This window comes from Nelumbo nucifera, chromosome 7 (assembly GCF_055504915.1).
Source record: "Nelumbo nucifera cultivar China Antique chromosome 7, China Antique-T2T, whole genome shotgun sequence".
NCBI classification, from domain to species: domain Eukaryota; kingdom Viridiplantae; phylum Streptophyta; class Magnoliopsida; order Proteales; family Nelumbonaceae; genus Nelumbo; species Nelumbo nucifera.
In genome coordinates this window covers 13,828,103-13,844,586 of record NC_142655.1, presented here as the reverse complement: position 1 = coordinate 13,844,586, position 16,484 = coordinate 13,828,103, and the positions used below count along the sequence as shown (strand labels likewise).

At 37.3% G+C, this 16,484-nt stretch overlaps 1 protein-coding gene and 1 non-coding gene across 2 annotated transcripts; one reads left to right on the top strand and one right to left on the bottom strand.

The window, feature by feature from the left end:
* The first annotated feature begins 8,078 nt into the window (after positions 1-8,078).
* On the top strand, positions 8,079-14,458 carry LOC104611339 (NADPH:quinone oxidoreductase-like). The gene is made up of 3 exons (XM_010278352.3): positions 8,079-8,261; positions 8,353-8,544; positions 14,093-14,458. Exons 1-3 carry the CDS (start codon positions 8,162-8,164, stop codon positions 14,392-14,394), a joined length of 594 nt encoding a protein of 197 aa, XP_010276654.1. The 5' UTR covers positions 8,079-8,161; the 3' UTR covers positions 14,395-14,458.
* A 1,141-nt stretch (positions 14,459-15,599) lies between these two features.
* On the bottom strand, positions 15,600-15,672 carry TRNAK-CUU (transfer RNA lysine (anticodon CUU)). Its single transcript has one exon. It is a non-coding gene; the product is annotated as a tRNA-Lys (tRNA).
* Between the last annotated feature and the right edge of the window lie 812 nt (positions 15,673-16,484).

The window sequence follows — 16,484 nt, the reverse complement described above, 5'->3', positions numbered from 1 at the left end:
TTGAGTCTCCACCAGGGAGCAAGCTTTAGCTGAACTCTTTGATTGTTTAGCGGGTTGTGGAATCAATGATAAGGTTCCAAGGGTTCCATTCCAGTAGAGTCTGCACCTTTTTATAATGAGGCTCATTAATTTATTACTGCATGGAACATTGGTTCCACAGCCAACTGAACAGCCGAGCCGACGTGTTCAGTTAATCCGAATTCTCCACCTGATTTAGTGTAGACTTGGAATTCAATTGAGGTGTGTAACTTGGGAGGGTCTCATGATTAGTTTTTGTCAAATTTTGAATGGATCCAGTTTGAAACTTACCAGCATGAAACAATGTAAAATGTTAGCTTGGATTAACCCAAATTGCACCCCTAAATCAAATTCCATTGCCATTAGATTGGAGGGGCCCAAGCCAAAATCATGCATGTAAAATGTTAACTCGGGTTAACCCAAATTGTACCCATAAATCAAATCCCATTGCCATTAGATTGAAGAAGCCCGAGACCAAAACAATGTAAAATGTTAAGTCAGGTTAATCCGAATTGTACCCCTAGATCAAATCCCATTGCCATTAGAGTTGAATGGAGTCAAGCTCAAAGCAATATAAAATGTTAATTTGAGCCAATCCAAGTTATAATCCTAGATCAAATCCCATTGCCACCAAGATTGGAGGGATTTATGGGTAGGGAGGATGGATAAAATAAAGTTGGAAAACTGAAGCTAGTTTAATGAATGGTTTTGATATTGGATCCACCAGTGAGAAGGGTTTCACATTAGAGAAGGAACTATGGAGGAAAAGAAAAAAATATCGGTATTTTAACGCAACACACTAATAACTCTCCAAAGTAGGTAGTAACGGGTAGCAAGACTTAAATCCGCATCTCCATTGGGACTACCTAATTTCAAAATAATAATAATAATAATAATAATAATAATGGTGAAAAAATCACCTAATCATATTAGTTTTTTACATAATTTTTTGATAGAAAATCATGCAAAATTGTTTGGATCATGTCAATGGTGGTGACTACCAATCAGCTAATGTGAATGTGATTCCATTTTTTTTTTCTAGCATTCATGCTTATTAACTTTATGTTGACCTTATCATAGTCCAGAGCATTACCAAACAGTGCTTCATCGTCAATGGATGAGAATGAACAACAGAATAATTAAGAAACAATGAGGGTTTAATTGTTACCTTGGCTCCTAGCTAGGGTGTAAAATATAATTATTATATGCAATAAAAAATTAGATATCTAAGAAATAAGAGGATGTACTCAAGAACTAGAACATGGGACACCGAGTATAATAATAATGAGATACCTATTCCTACATTATTTCCTTTATCATTCATTCCATTTGATTGTAGAGTGGAAATGGAATTGAATTTCACCCTCAAATCAATACCATGGAATTCAAATGAACAGGTGAGTTCCAAACAAACTAAAAACGTGAACTTTTAAGGCTAGAAAACCCAACTTTGGTCCATATCGAGTTTGGAATCAAATCTTATCCATCAGATTCGAATTAGACTTGGATTGGATTCTCATAATATGTAGTTAATAAATTAAGCTAATACCATAATATTAAATATTAACAATATTAATAAAATGAAATGGAAATTACTTTGGTATTGCATGTTATGAATATTAATAATATTGATTGTGGTAGGTCCATATGTTAGATTAAGCACATTCTCACGTAGGTTGGTCACTATGTTGCATTTATTAAGCTGTTAGAGAGTTGAAACGTTTAAGGTTATTGATGGGTGGACCATTTGATTGCCTCAAGAACATCTATAAATAGAGAAGGTCACCATTCGGCCAAGTGCTCGTTTTCAATCCGTTTCTCATCTCCTTGGAGGCTTAGAGTTGAGTGATGACTCATCTGAGAAACTGAATTCCGGTAGGATCAAAGTTTGCAAGTTGGAGAGATGGAAATTATGATTTTTTTTTGATATTTGAATGTATATATATTTGTTCAACATCATCTTTGGAGCTGATTTCCATTGTTTTATCTTTAAAACATCTTCACCATATGCATCGGATATGTATCAAAATTTTGAACTTTATTCATAACCAAAAAAACAAACTAATAACAACATTTTCATGTGAATCCACGTGGCACCCTATTTCATACATGGCCCAACACAATACTAACCAAACCAATTAACAATTGACTTCCGTATAATATGCTGGCCCACTAATGGGGCATGTAACAACCTAATATTTTAATCCAAGTGCCACAGTATTTTAAATCTAAGGGCTATAACTATTTAATTTAGAGTTCAAATCAATCCCCACCAGATTGCCCCTCACAACATCCCACAGCACATCTTTTCTGTGTATTGTGAATATCTCCCGAATGATGATATCATCGGGAGATATTCATAATACAGAACAAGAATGTGCTGTGGGACATTGTGGAGGGCTGATTTGCTCTCTTTAATTTAACGAATTGACCAGAGGGAGAGAATTAGGTGGCAATGTGGCAGGAGCAATGGTGGCATCAACAACAATGGCAAGTGTTATTATCATCATCATTCTCTTTCTTCTTCTTTATCCATATATGACAAACCTAACCTAAACCTAATATTTTGATCCTAAGTTCATGCCACAGTATTTAACACTTATATAAGGGTTATAACTATTAACGGATTGACCCCTTTACCCAAACGTCGAACCATTAACCTGTCACCTAAGCAGAAAATCAGGTGTAATTGTATGTCAACCTTATAATAAGTGATTGAAGGATTTTGTAAATAAAGATCTCACATTTTGAGAGATTGTCTCAAAGGGGTGTCCAAGGGTTCAGGTCGTTCAAGGATTATGGGCATTGTTTTTTTTGGATATATTGCATTAGTGTCCATTTTTCTTAGTTGTGCTTGTGCATATAAACATATACATATAATAAACTCTGAGATTCTATTTTGATGGATTTAAGGAGGAGAGAGAAATGGGGCATTTCTAGAAGGCGGACTAGAGAGGCACAACCAAACGAGGGTGGAATAGGAAAGGCGATATGACTTGGGTGGTCTTTTGGAAAATTCTACTCACAAGACATCGCAGTCGTGGGCCATGAACATCTCCCCGTGAATGACAATATACAAGTATGGAAGATATTCTTGATGCACATAGGCTGTAATGTCTTGTGGGTTGCAGACCTGGAGTCTTTTGGAATTGTGGTGCTACTTTCCTCTTTTGTTCCATGTAATGTAACTATATAAGCAAGGTTTCAAAAACTAGACCAGACATGAAACTGTTATGGGGACTGGTTTCTAGGTCAAACAGTCCAATTGTTTGGTTTGAACAGACAGCTTATTCTAATTTTAAAAATAAAAAAATAATGAAAAATGGTCAAAAACTATTATCCGAATCAACAGTTCGACCGCCTGAATCAACGGATTGCTGACAAACCAACGGTTTTTGGCCAAAAACAGTTTTAATTTAGGGTGAAACGAAATCGGTTCCTGTGTATTTTGGTCTGGTTTTCAAAACCATGCATTATAAGTACTGCATAGGGGTGTTTGAGACATATCGAATCCTTGTATTTATTTTTGGAGGGATGCATAATGCACTTCACAGGCCCATTGACTCTACCATGGAAAGCCTGTAGTTATGGAGGATTTGATCTCACACCAAAAATGGAGGTGGCTCCCACCTTCAGTCGTCTATATGGTGCCTATTAACGCCTACATGTTTGAAACTATCATAAACTATTGTGCAGTGTGTTGTGTCAAAATGTTCTCATTAATTTCCTGTGAATGACACAATACTATGGGGGTAGAGTAAAGGAATATTTGCAATTAATATTCATTTAAGGCAAAAAGACGAATGGGATAACGCGTCAAGTGAAGGAAGCTCTCAAACAACCAAAATTTGGTAGTCTTTGTGAGCAATCCGGATCACCCGGCTGAATTATCTATCACGGTTAAACACTTCAGTATTCACTGTGGAACCCATCTGGGATTTAGTGGTATTGAACACGTATTTAATAGTGGTAGGTAATTCAGCCGGGTGTGTATGTTTTTGTCTTCAGCTAATCCGTTCTCGTCTTTGAGTGGAAAAATCCTTTGTTTTCTTTCATTTCTGTTGCCAAGGAAATACTAAATATAAAAGAAACAAAAAAAGTCAAGTAATTAAAGTGAGTGAGTGAGAACAATGCTTGAGAGAAAAGAATGAACAGGAAAGAGAAAAGGTAAAGACAGAGTGAGAGAAAGAAAAATGATAACCACAAACAACCACATAGTTGATTTTGCTTAGCTACTTGGGCACGTCTAATATGATGTCTTTAGCCCATAAGGAAACCCTAATGCCTCCCTCCTCGTATAGTCATGAAGAATGAAAATGCCTATGGTCCACATAACACATAAAGATGCTTAAAACCACAAAACAACAGAAATAATTAATGGCTTTATTGTCATTCTCTATTATGGATCTCACTCATTCAATAAAGAATCTTACATAAGCAATTTCTTAAGTCAAGTTGGGATTTTTATTCAACACTTCCACCTTTTGTCTGGTTGTGGTGTGTTAAATAGGCAAAGGGTTTCTCTGCATCTTTTAGACAGGAATGGATAAAGAAGTTTGTTTCCATAACTTAATGATGAATATAGCATTACAATGGCGAAATAGGATTCATGTAGCAGACCCGACAAGAATTACTTTTTTTAAGTCAAGTTGGGATTTAATTTAACACTTTCACCTTTTGCTTGATTGTGGTGTATTAAGTAGGCAAGGGTTCCGCCACATCTTTTAGATAGAAATGAATAATGAAGTTAGCATGTATGATATAATGACGAGTATTGCACTAAATAGAACGAAATGGCGAAACAGGATTCATGTAGAAACCCCACAAAGTTTAGATGATGATAATGACGATACCCCACTTTGCTTTGAAGATAACTGTAAAGATCACTGACGTATTTACTCCTGATTGGGTTTTGCGATCCGTCATCAAGTGTTGCAGATCTGGAGTGATGAACATTGAACAACTGGCAGCTGTTTTATGGCTTGTCGCTGCTCACTGGTTCTGACCTCTTATACATGGTTTTGAAAACCGGACAGTCGGACTGGTTGACCCAGTCAGGCAATTGGTTTTGTTTTACCATAAAATCGCTTTTAGGCCAAAAACAGTTAATTTGATTAGTGACCCACTGATCCAAACGGTCAAACTGTCGATCTGTTGATACAGACAACAGTTTTGACCATTTTTTTTTAAATCAGAACGAACTATCCATTTGAATTAGACAATTGGACCATTTAACCTAGGAACCGGTTCCGTATCCGGTCTGATTTTTAAACCCTTGCTCTATAAGTCCTTGGAGGTCTTCATATACAATATGTGAGTCAGGGTGATGTCCAAACACCTGGACCCATCACTTTCAATGGACTTCATGCTTTGCTTCTGAATCAAGGAATTTGGATGGAGAGAACTCAACATCCTTCATTAGTTCAACATTTTCCATCAGCCAACATCACTCGATAGAAACATTCAAAGGAATAAACCATTCAATTAAAACTAGGCTAGACACTAGAGGTGTCTTAGTGTCATTATCTCTTGCATCTTTCCAGTGCCCTCTCCTTCAAAAATTCTTAATTTTTTTTTTAATATAGAAATATAAATTGGAAATAAACTAGAAATAATTACAATTTGGATCCTGGTATTTCTTCTCTATTCTAGAATAGTTGAAACTTGACCCTTGGTTGAATCTGTTACTCTCAGCCATGTAATGCCAATCTGCAAATGTATCCATTCAACAACTTTAATTGCTGCTTGCAACTGTTGTTCAATAATGTTTGGCTCATGCAAATATTGTTTTTTTGTTTACACATTAGGAGGGGGAATCAGGGGAGGGGACAGAACTGAGGATCTATTGACCTTACCACAGAGAGCCTATAGTCTCATTTAATTTGTTGGAGGGATGCCGAATGACCGTCTCAATGTTAAGAATTTTCTTGGTAGACAAATGGGCTAAATGATAGGGGCAGCCCACCCCTAATCCCCTCAAGGCTCAACCAGCTAGAGACTTTTATAGAACCAATCAAAAGAGTTTGAGTTAAAAATCTTCTTGTTCATTCTATCCCCTCCTTTGTTTCGTCTCAACAAAGATAAGGATCACAAGGAATACAAGAGCAGGGATGGCTGAGCGCTCAAAAGTCAACACTCCTGCACATAACCTACACTGTTTGGAAGTAGGTGTGTCCCATCATGTCTATTATAAGCCATTTTTATAGTAAGAATTAATGCCCAAGTTAAATCTCTGGTTCCTCCTTCACATGGGGTTTCCCAAGAGGATTTCAAATTTCAATGTAAGATGCCCAAAATGAAATCAGAAATATTCCTGTCAAAGTTTTTGGACCAATTGATGTTTGGGTTTGGTTAGTGGTGGGTGTTTGATTTACTCTAATAATATTCATGGAATTCATTTGGTGGATGGTGGGGAGTGGGGAGTTCAAATCTCTACCCACATGGATGCTACGCGCACCTAAGTTATACCCACATAACGTGCTGTATATTGAAACATCTTCGGTATTTACATGTTACTATTTCATAGGAAGATCAAAGATATTTCCAATACACAGCTATAGTGTCTTGTGGTAGTGGAGAATTTAGGAATTTCAACGTAATCAGAATTAAAGCATCTTAGTGCAGTGATTCCAAACTGTTGTTGACCCGGTCGATCGGACCATTTAAGATTCAACCCATCACCTGGTCAGTGGTCATGATATCAGTTTATATTCATCCCTAAAGCGCCTCTACTCGAAGAACAGTCTATTTGATTACAGACCCAGTCATTGGAGTGGTTGAACCTTGAACCGTCAATTCACTTAGAATTGAAAAATGGGTCACAAGTTATAAATTACAATGCTTTTATTTTAGATGAATTAATACCTTTTAAATCAAGCCGGATTTCTCTGTGTCGCCATTTTGTATTATGAGATGTAGTAAGGTGCGGGTAACAAAATGAATAAGAAATTTGTCCACCTTTAAAATAGTTAATAATTAAAATTTGGATTAACTAAATGAGATGAGATGGAGTATTATCATTGGCTCCACAGCCCATTACATAGCCATTATGTTCACCTAATCCAATCTCCAACAATTAATGGTGATCGAGGTCTGGCACTGCTCTCATAAGACGTTACAGCCACGCATCTTAGACTTGTGTCATATTCGTATGTTATCATTGATGGGGTCATGGGGTGGTATCTTCACTATCTTGTGAGTAATGGATTCGGACTCCCATTCATGGGCCAATGTGTTGGGATTTGCTGGTTATCCATCAGCAGCATCCATTGGTGGATCTCTAATAGGAATAGGAATGCAGCTTCAAGCATATAAATACAAACCACTTGTTTTTATTGGCCTTGTTTGTTAAACAGCATGTCATTTATTTAGATAAATGTTTTTTGAAAAACATTCGTCCAGATAAGTGTTCTTTATTTCTTAGATAAAATTATACAATAATTATTTTATTCATACATAAAATTTGTATTATTAAAGGGACAATATTATCCTATTATGTATTAACAAATTTTCGTGTGGATAAGAAAATGATTGATCTAAGTCTCAGGAAAATATTATTTATCTAGGTAAATAAACCGCTTGAGAGTCATTATTTTTCATGGAACTCATGAATTTCTTTTGTTTTCATGAGGCCCATCAATTTACCTGCCCCCATTTACCGGAAAATGAATGTGCCCCTAAAATCAGTAACTCCCAATACAAACACCTTCGAGTAGGGGTTAAGTTAGCTCGAATTAACAGTTTATACTATTTCGGGCTTAGACTTCGGATTGGACCCATTAAAATTTTGACAAAACCCCAACCCTAACCCACAAAAGTTGCACCCCTACCTTCAAATATAAAGACATAAAGGTGTTCGGTGTTCCACAAACGGATCTCGCTAATAGGTAACAAGCATATGCGGAGCGTGGGCCAACTGCCCAACATTGACAACTATTCGTCCAGTGGGCTTCCGCCCCATAGTCAGAAGACCAAGAAAGTATCTGGGCCGATTTGTCTTTGGCCCAGCCAGTAACTCGGCCCATGTTTCTGTTGCACAAAATTACATTCTCGTTTTGGTAGTATACTTTACGGTCACCATGTTCGTTTCCGACATTAATAATCGAACGGTTGTACAGTTTAATCGGCGTTTCAAGGGAGAGGGATGGAGGCGTGCGTAGCTGCATCAGAACCGGTCATCAAGGTCGCTGCGCTTTGTGGGTCCCCGCGCAAGGCTTCCTTCCATCGTGGCCTCATCACCTCTGGTACTGGTTTTCTGCTTCTTCTTCTTCTACTCTGTTACTATCTCCCTCTTTCTGCGTCTCTGTGCTTTAATTTGATATTTTCTTTTTCCAGCAATCCAGCTATGCCGAGAGTCTATCAAAGGGATGTACATCGAATACGTGGACATCGAGCCCCTTCCTTTCATGAACCCCGACCTTGAGGCCGGCGGGACTTTTCCTCCGGTGGTCGAGGCGTTCCGTCAAAAGATCCTCGAAGCCGATAGCATTCTCTTCGCTTCTCCTGAGTACAACTGCTCTGTCACTCGTATGCTTTATGCCCTTGTCTCACTTCTTCTTTCTTTGTTATTTCTTTCTTTGATTTCTGAATACTGGGTTCCTGAATTTTGTTACTGGGTTCCTGTCTAAACCCAAAAAATGGGATAAGAAAAGAAATTACAGTGTTAAACTGAAAAGAAGAATACTAGTTTTAATTTTTAGCAAGGGGTTCGGACTCTACATGGTAGATAGAAGTTCAGTGGATCTCTCTCAAAACTCAAAAGGGTTTGCATGAATTAACCTGGAAATTGAAGATAACAGCACATATATAAACTCTATTGAACTAACGTAGTGCATCACAACAGCCTATGGGTTTTCGTTTGCCCAAGTTCTGTTGAAGGAAATAAACTAATAAAACAGTGGTCTGAGCCACGTTGCTTTTGTATGTTTTGTCACTGAATGTCAGTAGTATGCCTAGTTGATCATAACAAGGATTATTGCAGTGTGGCTACACCGAACCATAATTTAGGTTGTGTTTGGTATTATTGCTATTTCTACTATAAACTTTTGGGGTTTCAAAAATTGTCTCGTCACATCACAGCAGAAAACCACTTCCATTGGATTGGTGTTGACATTTATAATAGAAACATCAAGCGTCTGTTTGGCTTTGATGCCGTTGCTCCAGAAAATTGCGACACATCAGTGCCACGTCGAAAAAACAGTGCTACAGTGAACGCCTGTTTGTTTGGAACTGTTTTTCCATAAAAAACGGTGCTCCAAGCCACGCCTTAGAAATAGGGAAGGCGTGGCTTGGAGCAACGCCGAATTTGACGTTTCTTAGAGCTGCAGCTCATCGCTGCCAACAGGGACATGACGTGGCAGTGGATAATAGGTACCAGTGCTGAAAATGTTTCCTGGAGCATTGGTACCAAACAGAAAACGTTGTTGTTGCTCCAGGAAGCGTCCTACCTGGCAGCAACGTTTCCAAACAAAAAGAAAGTTACCGTTTTATCAGAAAACGGTGCTTCCAACCCACACATCAGCTGTATCTGCAGCATCGATGCCAAACATATACCAAATTTGGCGTTTCTTGAAGAAGTGGCGATGGTACCTGCATTTAATACTAAAAATGGAATTTTTTATGTAAACAGTGGCATATTTTATCAAATGCTTGTATTGATAAACCCCAAACGTTTTTAGTAGAAGCAGCAATGATATCAAACATAACCTTAATATGAATATTTTGTCTAGGATTAAGCATATTAAAAATGCATAACCTCTTGTGAAAGGGTTGAAATCATTTCAAGAATTTCATTCTGCCAAGTTATGAAACATTCTTTCGTTGTCTCAGTTTGTCTATTGGTAAAGCTTCAGGCCATGGAAGCTTCTTGCAGTAGCATTCCTTTTTTTTTTTTTTGATAATTGTCTTGCAGTAGCATTCTTCCTAAAGACCTTGTACATAAGGCTTGGTTTGTTTGCAGTGCAATTTCATTTGCTCTGGTGCAATAGTATGGGAGTGCAAATGCTTTGAGTGCATATTCTGATTTCTTTTTTGTTTCAGCTTTTGACTTATTTTATTTGCTTGCATTGCAAATGAGGTGAAATAAAATCTGAAGCAAAGTAAAGTGAAACCCAAATCCGAAGTGAACCAGAATTTGCATTTTTCTCATTTGCACTCTCATGCATTTGTACGTGCAAATAAAAATGCACTTCAAACGAATGGAGTTTAATTGGTCATTTTCCACAAACACATTTCTGAAAGTTCTGAAAAGGGGCAGATTTACTGGTTAAAGAAGTAGCTTCTTCTTTGTAGGCATTATTTTCTTATATCTTAAAATTGAGAGAACACTGTACCCCTTCCTAATTTCTTTCTACTGTATTTTCCATTTACTACCTATAAAAAATGTTTTTTTTTTTTCAAAATCCTTCTGTATCATTTTTTTTTTCAATTGTCAAAAGCCTTTGTTTTATGCTTTCAACTTGTCAGTATCTTAGATTCCTAAATATTAACATAAACATGTACACTAATGGGAGAACTAGATACCGCTTATGTTTCGTAAGTCCACAGAACATATACTGCTAAGAATATCACCATATGCCATAAAATTGTCTCTTTTCTTTTAGGCAAAGTAACATTATTTAGTATATTTACATTATGTAAGCTCTAACAAAATGCCATATGATAAATGTAGGTGGAGAATTGCAAGATCATAACACTGTTATTGATGACAACATATGAGTTGCACTATTATCTCTTTGATTCTTTTGAGTCCTAAGTTAGGAAAGGTAGATCCAGATGATCCCCTGAAATGGCTAACTAGCTATTTTGTTACTGGTACTGCAAGTAATGGGAACGGAACTGGACATGAAATTACAGGTCAGATAATAGTGTTGGACGTGACATGGCTTAGTGATCCTGGGTCATGACTCATGAGAACAAGATCCTCTTCTTGCATTTCATTCACTCCTTATATAGGCTAAGACTGGCTGTCACTGGTGCAAGGCATGACTTCACAAATTAACATCGGGGACAGGATTTCTGGGTGTAGCAGCTTGCTCACTGGGTGTTTGAATGTTCTGCAGCTGTGTTGACAGGCAATATAAACAATAGCTTGTGTTCAGGTCCAATCGTATGGCCACGATGCAGAACTTTTCTTTGTCCTTTTGCAAGCTGTTCCTAGATTGTCATGAATTGTCTTCCACCTAGAAATTAGAAGAGTAATGGTATCTTTGGCATGTCATGACTAGGCATGCCAGACAAGGCTCACCTTTTCACCTTTTAGACACCTAATGATGGACATCAAAATTATGTCACCTGTTTCAGACAGAGTCTAGTAATCTTTGAACTCTTTGGGGAATTCCAACTATTGTTTCCTGAAGGTCTTCACTCTTAGCATTTTTGTGGCCTCTTCTTGTATCTTTGTACCTTTCTGATGCTCTTCCTTGGAAAGACAAGATTCTAGATGGTTACTAATGCTTTGTTTATTTAACTTAAGTGATTGTGATGATATATTTCATTTTCAATGATAAAGATGGAGGGAGGGAGGGAGATTTCTTTTTTTCCCTCTTCTTAGAATCCTGATTTTTAAACCATAAGTATCTTTTTTTTTTTTTTTGCTTTTGAAAACAAGAACAAAGCATAAGTAATACAAAATGTATTATAGATGTATAACACATATACCAATAAGATGCACCATGGTAATAATATTACAATAAGACACCTACTTTGTGATTTTTGTTTTGTCACCTAGGCACTAGGCACATGCCTTATCACCTAGAATAGTAGAATGGTGCCTTACTACCTTTTTAATCAAAGTCATGTCATTTAGGTTAAGTGCCCCACCAAAGGCTCCTTGACACCTTGATAACTATGCCAACAACCCTCATTAATTCCAGAAAGTTCCATGTCTATCATTCTGGATTTCAGTACAATGTCCTATCCAAGATGCTTGAATCCTTGTATGAAAATTTCTAACTCTTTAATTCTATCCCTTCCATTTTCAAAACCACTTGTCTAGCAAAGCCTTCGTCACCTAGAAAGAACAAACCAACTGTTACTAACTTAACTTGAACTTCTATTGATAAAAAAAAAAAACTTAACTTGAACTTCTTTATCAACCATCCTTTTTAAATCCATCTTTTTATCTAACATGAAAAGTCTGCTCGAAAAGGAAAAGAGATCTAGGCATCACCACTGGAAATATCATGGATAGACCAAAAGCTTGATTCAAAAAGGATCTTTCCATGTACCATGTCTTAAAGTTCTTGGTGAGCCATCATATAGTCCAAGATAGGGTTTATGACACTAGCATATGGCCACTTTCTGTTCCGCTTCTTTCCATCAAAGATTCTTTTGTTTATTTTTTGCCAATCCCCACAACAAACTGTATTGGGAATGATCTGGCCCTTTTTAATAGTACAAGTTTTTGGAGGTGTCATTGCTTGGTTATTGTTGCATGATTCTAGATGGCAACCAACCTGGTGTCAGAGAGCTTGTGAAAGGATGCTTGGACACTGATGGTCCATTGGCTCTTCCTCAGTTCAGTTAGCTAATCTGGCTAAAGCTGTAAGCATACTTCTGTTAATGATTGAAAATGCCAACAACTTCTCCAATGAAACTGATGGAGTCAGGGAAGGTGCATGGCTGAGAATAAGGAGGTTGGATGTGGGAGTCTTGGGTGAATTGGCTACTTGGGAAGGAAGGGACTTATCATGGATAAACCAAAGGAGCTAGTGGTATTGTTTCTTTGACAATGTGACTTCTGTCTGGTGACGAGGGGGTTGTGGGGTTGAATCAGTAGATTGATGGCCAAACGGGGATAGGATATCACCTTGGGAGGAGAGTCCCTGGTTCTTTGACAGTGTAACTTCTGTCTGGTGAGGAGGGTGTTGTAGGGTTGGATCAGCAGATTGCTGTTTAGCTAGTCTGGGCTATCACCTTGGGAGGAAAGGCCCTGGAGTCAAGAGAAGCTATTGTTAGGTACAGATTGGTGCAGAAATCAGAAAATGATGTAAAAGAATCTTTATGGGAGGGGATGCCAATTTGCACAGATTGAACCAGAAGACTTCGAGAGAAGGGAAGGGAGTTTGAAAGGGCAATACAGGGTAGAGAAAAGAGTTTGTCTTGAATTGTGAATGCAGGCTGCAACAAAATAAAAGCAATAGTGAGGGTTGTCAAACTAGGGATGGAACATGTCAACTAGAGGAAGAGATGGAGGAAGGTTGCTAAAGCAATTTACTCCTCTGATACCCTGATACCTTTACAAGGATGTCTTGTTGCATTGGAAACTTCAATTTTTAGTGCAAGTTTACAACAGTGCATCCAGTCTGTCCTTTCCGTATCTGGGTAATATAGATGTAATAAGTTTTCCTGTTGCTGCAGTGAAGAATAGGAGGAAGTGAATTGGATTATAAAGGATTTTGGTTACATCTGAGTGTGGTGTGTTTATTGTTTTGCTGTGGTTAAAATAAACTTGCCATTTGATTTGTCTTAAAGTAGTAATTTAGGGGGTGTTTGACAACAAGGTTGGTTTTGTTTTTGAAAACAAAAAACTACCATGTCGGCAAAAACAATATAATTTTGCTGATGTGGCAGTTGCTTTTGTTTTCAAAAACAAAACCATGTTCTCAAAACACCCCCTTATGTTCACAAAAACTATCACTGCAAGTTGTTTTCTGAAGTGCAATATTTTAAAATGTCGTATCTCTTTATTGATAACGTTAGTTTGTTAAATGTTCAGCATTTCTCTGTAGGCTGCTTATGTTTCAATCTAAGAGGCAGAAACAAAGTATTGACTGCAAAACATACAGATGCAACTGAGATTCTACATAAAGAAAAAGAATCCCACCTATTTTACAATGAAGAAACAATCTTAATAAACTTTTTTTTTTTTTTTTTGAGAAAAGAGATTACAATCTTAATGAACTTTTGAATCATCTTATTGAAAGGATCTCACATGTAGCTACAATACATGAGTTAAGATTCCAGGTCATTTATCAAATTGGAATGCTTAGTAGATGCATATACTATTGCTAGCATACTATACTTCTCCAGTTTCTATTTGTTTCTAACTCATCCTCTTTCATCTTGATTCTAGCTCTTTTAAAGAATGCCATTGACTGGGCAACTAGACCTCCGAGCGTTTTGGCAGATAAATCAGTTGCTATTATAAGCACAGGAGCTTTGGGAGGCAGGTCGGCACAGCTTCATCTACGCCAAATTGGGATTTATGATCTTCACTTCATAAATAAACCAGAATTTGCTTTGAATACATTTGACCCTCCTAGAAAGTTTGATAGTGATGGGAACTTAATTGACCCAGAGGCCAAAGAGAAGTTGAAGGAAGTACTTTTATCATTGCAGACACTCACATTGAGACTTAATCGTAACATGTATTAGATGAATTTGTATTACTCAGACCTTGCCAATGTTGTGAAAGTTGTTGTTGGTTTACCTATCTCTTCATCGCTTTGTCATCTTTTATCCAAGGTAGAACTGATTTAACGTTCTACTTTATTTAGTAAAGTCTTTCTGTTTCACTTCTGATTGAATTCAAGCTCTGTATTTCTAATTTCTCCATGCGCATGCACATCTAGACCTATCTTTCTCATGTAATTGGAGTAAATGAACCCCGAGCTTCAGGTATAATGTTTTAAAAAATAAACTGGAAATTTGAATTGCAAGTCTGTGCGGGACTGGGGTTGAGCAGTTCAACCATATAGCTTGCCTGTAAAGCAATCTGAAGCTCAATAGATCACTGTCACTGGTTGATTGTACAGGCTGGTCCAACACTAATAAAGCAAGGTTTTAAAAACCAACCTGAAAATGAACCTCTTTGGCCATCGGTTTCTGGGTCAGCAATTTGAGTGTTCGGTCTAAACGGATGAGTCCATGACATTTTGAATAATAAAAATAATAAAAATAAAAACTGACCCAAAAACCATGTTTAGTTTGCTGTTATGATCCTCATTCCTTCAATTCAACTCTTTCTAGGCAAGAATGGGCAAGAACGAATGACATAAGATTGTTTGTTTACAAAATTCTTGCCACAGGAGAATAATGACCTCATGGCAAAAAAAAAATTGAGGTAATCTGCAACACCCAAGGTTTTTAAAACGGAACTGGACATAGAACCATTCTGGAGACTGGTTATCGGGACAAATGGTCCAACCTCCAGTTCAAATGGATGGACCGTTCTGACTTAAAAAGTAAAAAAAAAAATAAAATAAAATAATGGTCAAAAACCATTATCCAGGTTGATGGTTCCGAAAATTCATTTCTTTTGATAGAAGTATCTGAAATCTGATGCATAGAAACTCTTCCTATGGTGTTGGTGCCCAAAATGTTCAATAATGGATGCATCTGCTCACAAAAACATCTCCCTATATAATATTATATATAGGAGGATGAGATGTTCTTCATATGTGGCTGAGATATTATATGGATAGAAGTGGACAGAAATCTCGTGGACAGGAGATCCGGATTCACCTTAGTGATTGATTAAAGAAATATATATATATATATATATATATATATATATATATATATGTGAAAAGAGGAGTTCCTTTTAATTTTTGATAATAATAATAATAATAAATAAAAACCGCCCACCGTGGGGTTCGAACCCACGACCACAAGGTTAAGAGCCTTGCGCTCTACCGACTGAGCTAGACGGGCCGCCGTACGTAAGGTGATAAGTTTTAGTGAATCCGATTCGTACGAAAACAAAGTAAATCAGATTCCTCCCTAAAGATAACTGTATCATCAGTGGTCTCCGCTTAGGGCATCTTCCTCAACTGTCAAACGGATTGGGTGAAAACAAAAATTAGAAATGACTCGAACTCAGTAGTGTTTGTTGATTATGGTTAAATATTTAAGTTCAAAATAATGATCCCAATGGCCTGCACTTCATCATGATTTTTGAGTTGCTCCAGTGTGGAATGATGCTCTTATGAACTTCGGAATCTTCTCAGCATTCTGCCTTCAACTGTTACTCTTCTAATTATCAAGTCGCCACCTATTAGCTAAGCTGCAATTGAAAAAAGCCCCTAGTAGGGGGTGCAACTTGGGCGGGTTCAACCTAAATCGAACCGTATAAAATTTTGAGTTGGGTTAGCGCCCAAGAAATCGGGCTTTTTTATTTTTTGGGTTGGGTTTGGTTTTAGCCCTTAGGTAGTCCAAACTCAGTCCAACTATACACATATGTATATATATGTTCATTTTGCATACATACATATATATTTATATATATATATACATTTATATTCATATTTACTTATTTACAAACATATTTGCATAAATACATATATCTATAACTTTAGAGTGGGTTCATTAACCAACTCGACCCCAGGTCCAACCCAAATGTATCAAATTACAGTACGGGCCAGGTTCGGATTGGGAAAATTGGGCTTCACCTCAGGCTTGGTCCAGGCTCGTGCATTAAACCCAAATTTTAGGGTTAGGCCCGTGCTAACCATAAACCTGGCATC

What these genes read in the sequence shown, in the direction of transcription:
- LOC104611339 (XM_010278352.3), top strand. Translation starts at nt 8,162, where the DNA reads ATGGAGGCGTGCGTAGCTGCATCAGAACCGGTCATCAAGGTCGCTGCG. An exon ending in TCGTGGCCTCATCACCTCTG is followed by an intron (nt 8,262 to 8,352) that starts GTACTGGTTTTC and finishes TTCTTTTTCCAG; the next exon opens with CAATCCAGCTATGCCGAGAG. An exon ending in GTACAACTGCTCTGTCACTC is followed by an intron (nt 8,545 to 14,092) that starts GTATGCTTTATG and finishes TCTTGATTCTAG; the next exon opens with CTCTTTTAAAGAATGCCATT.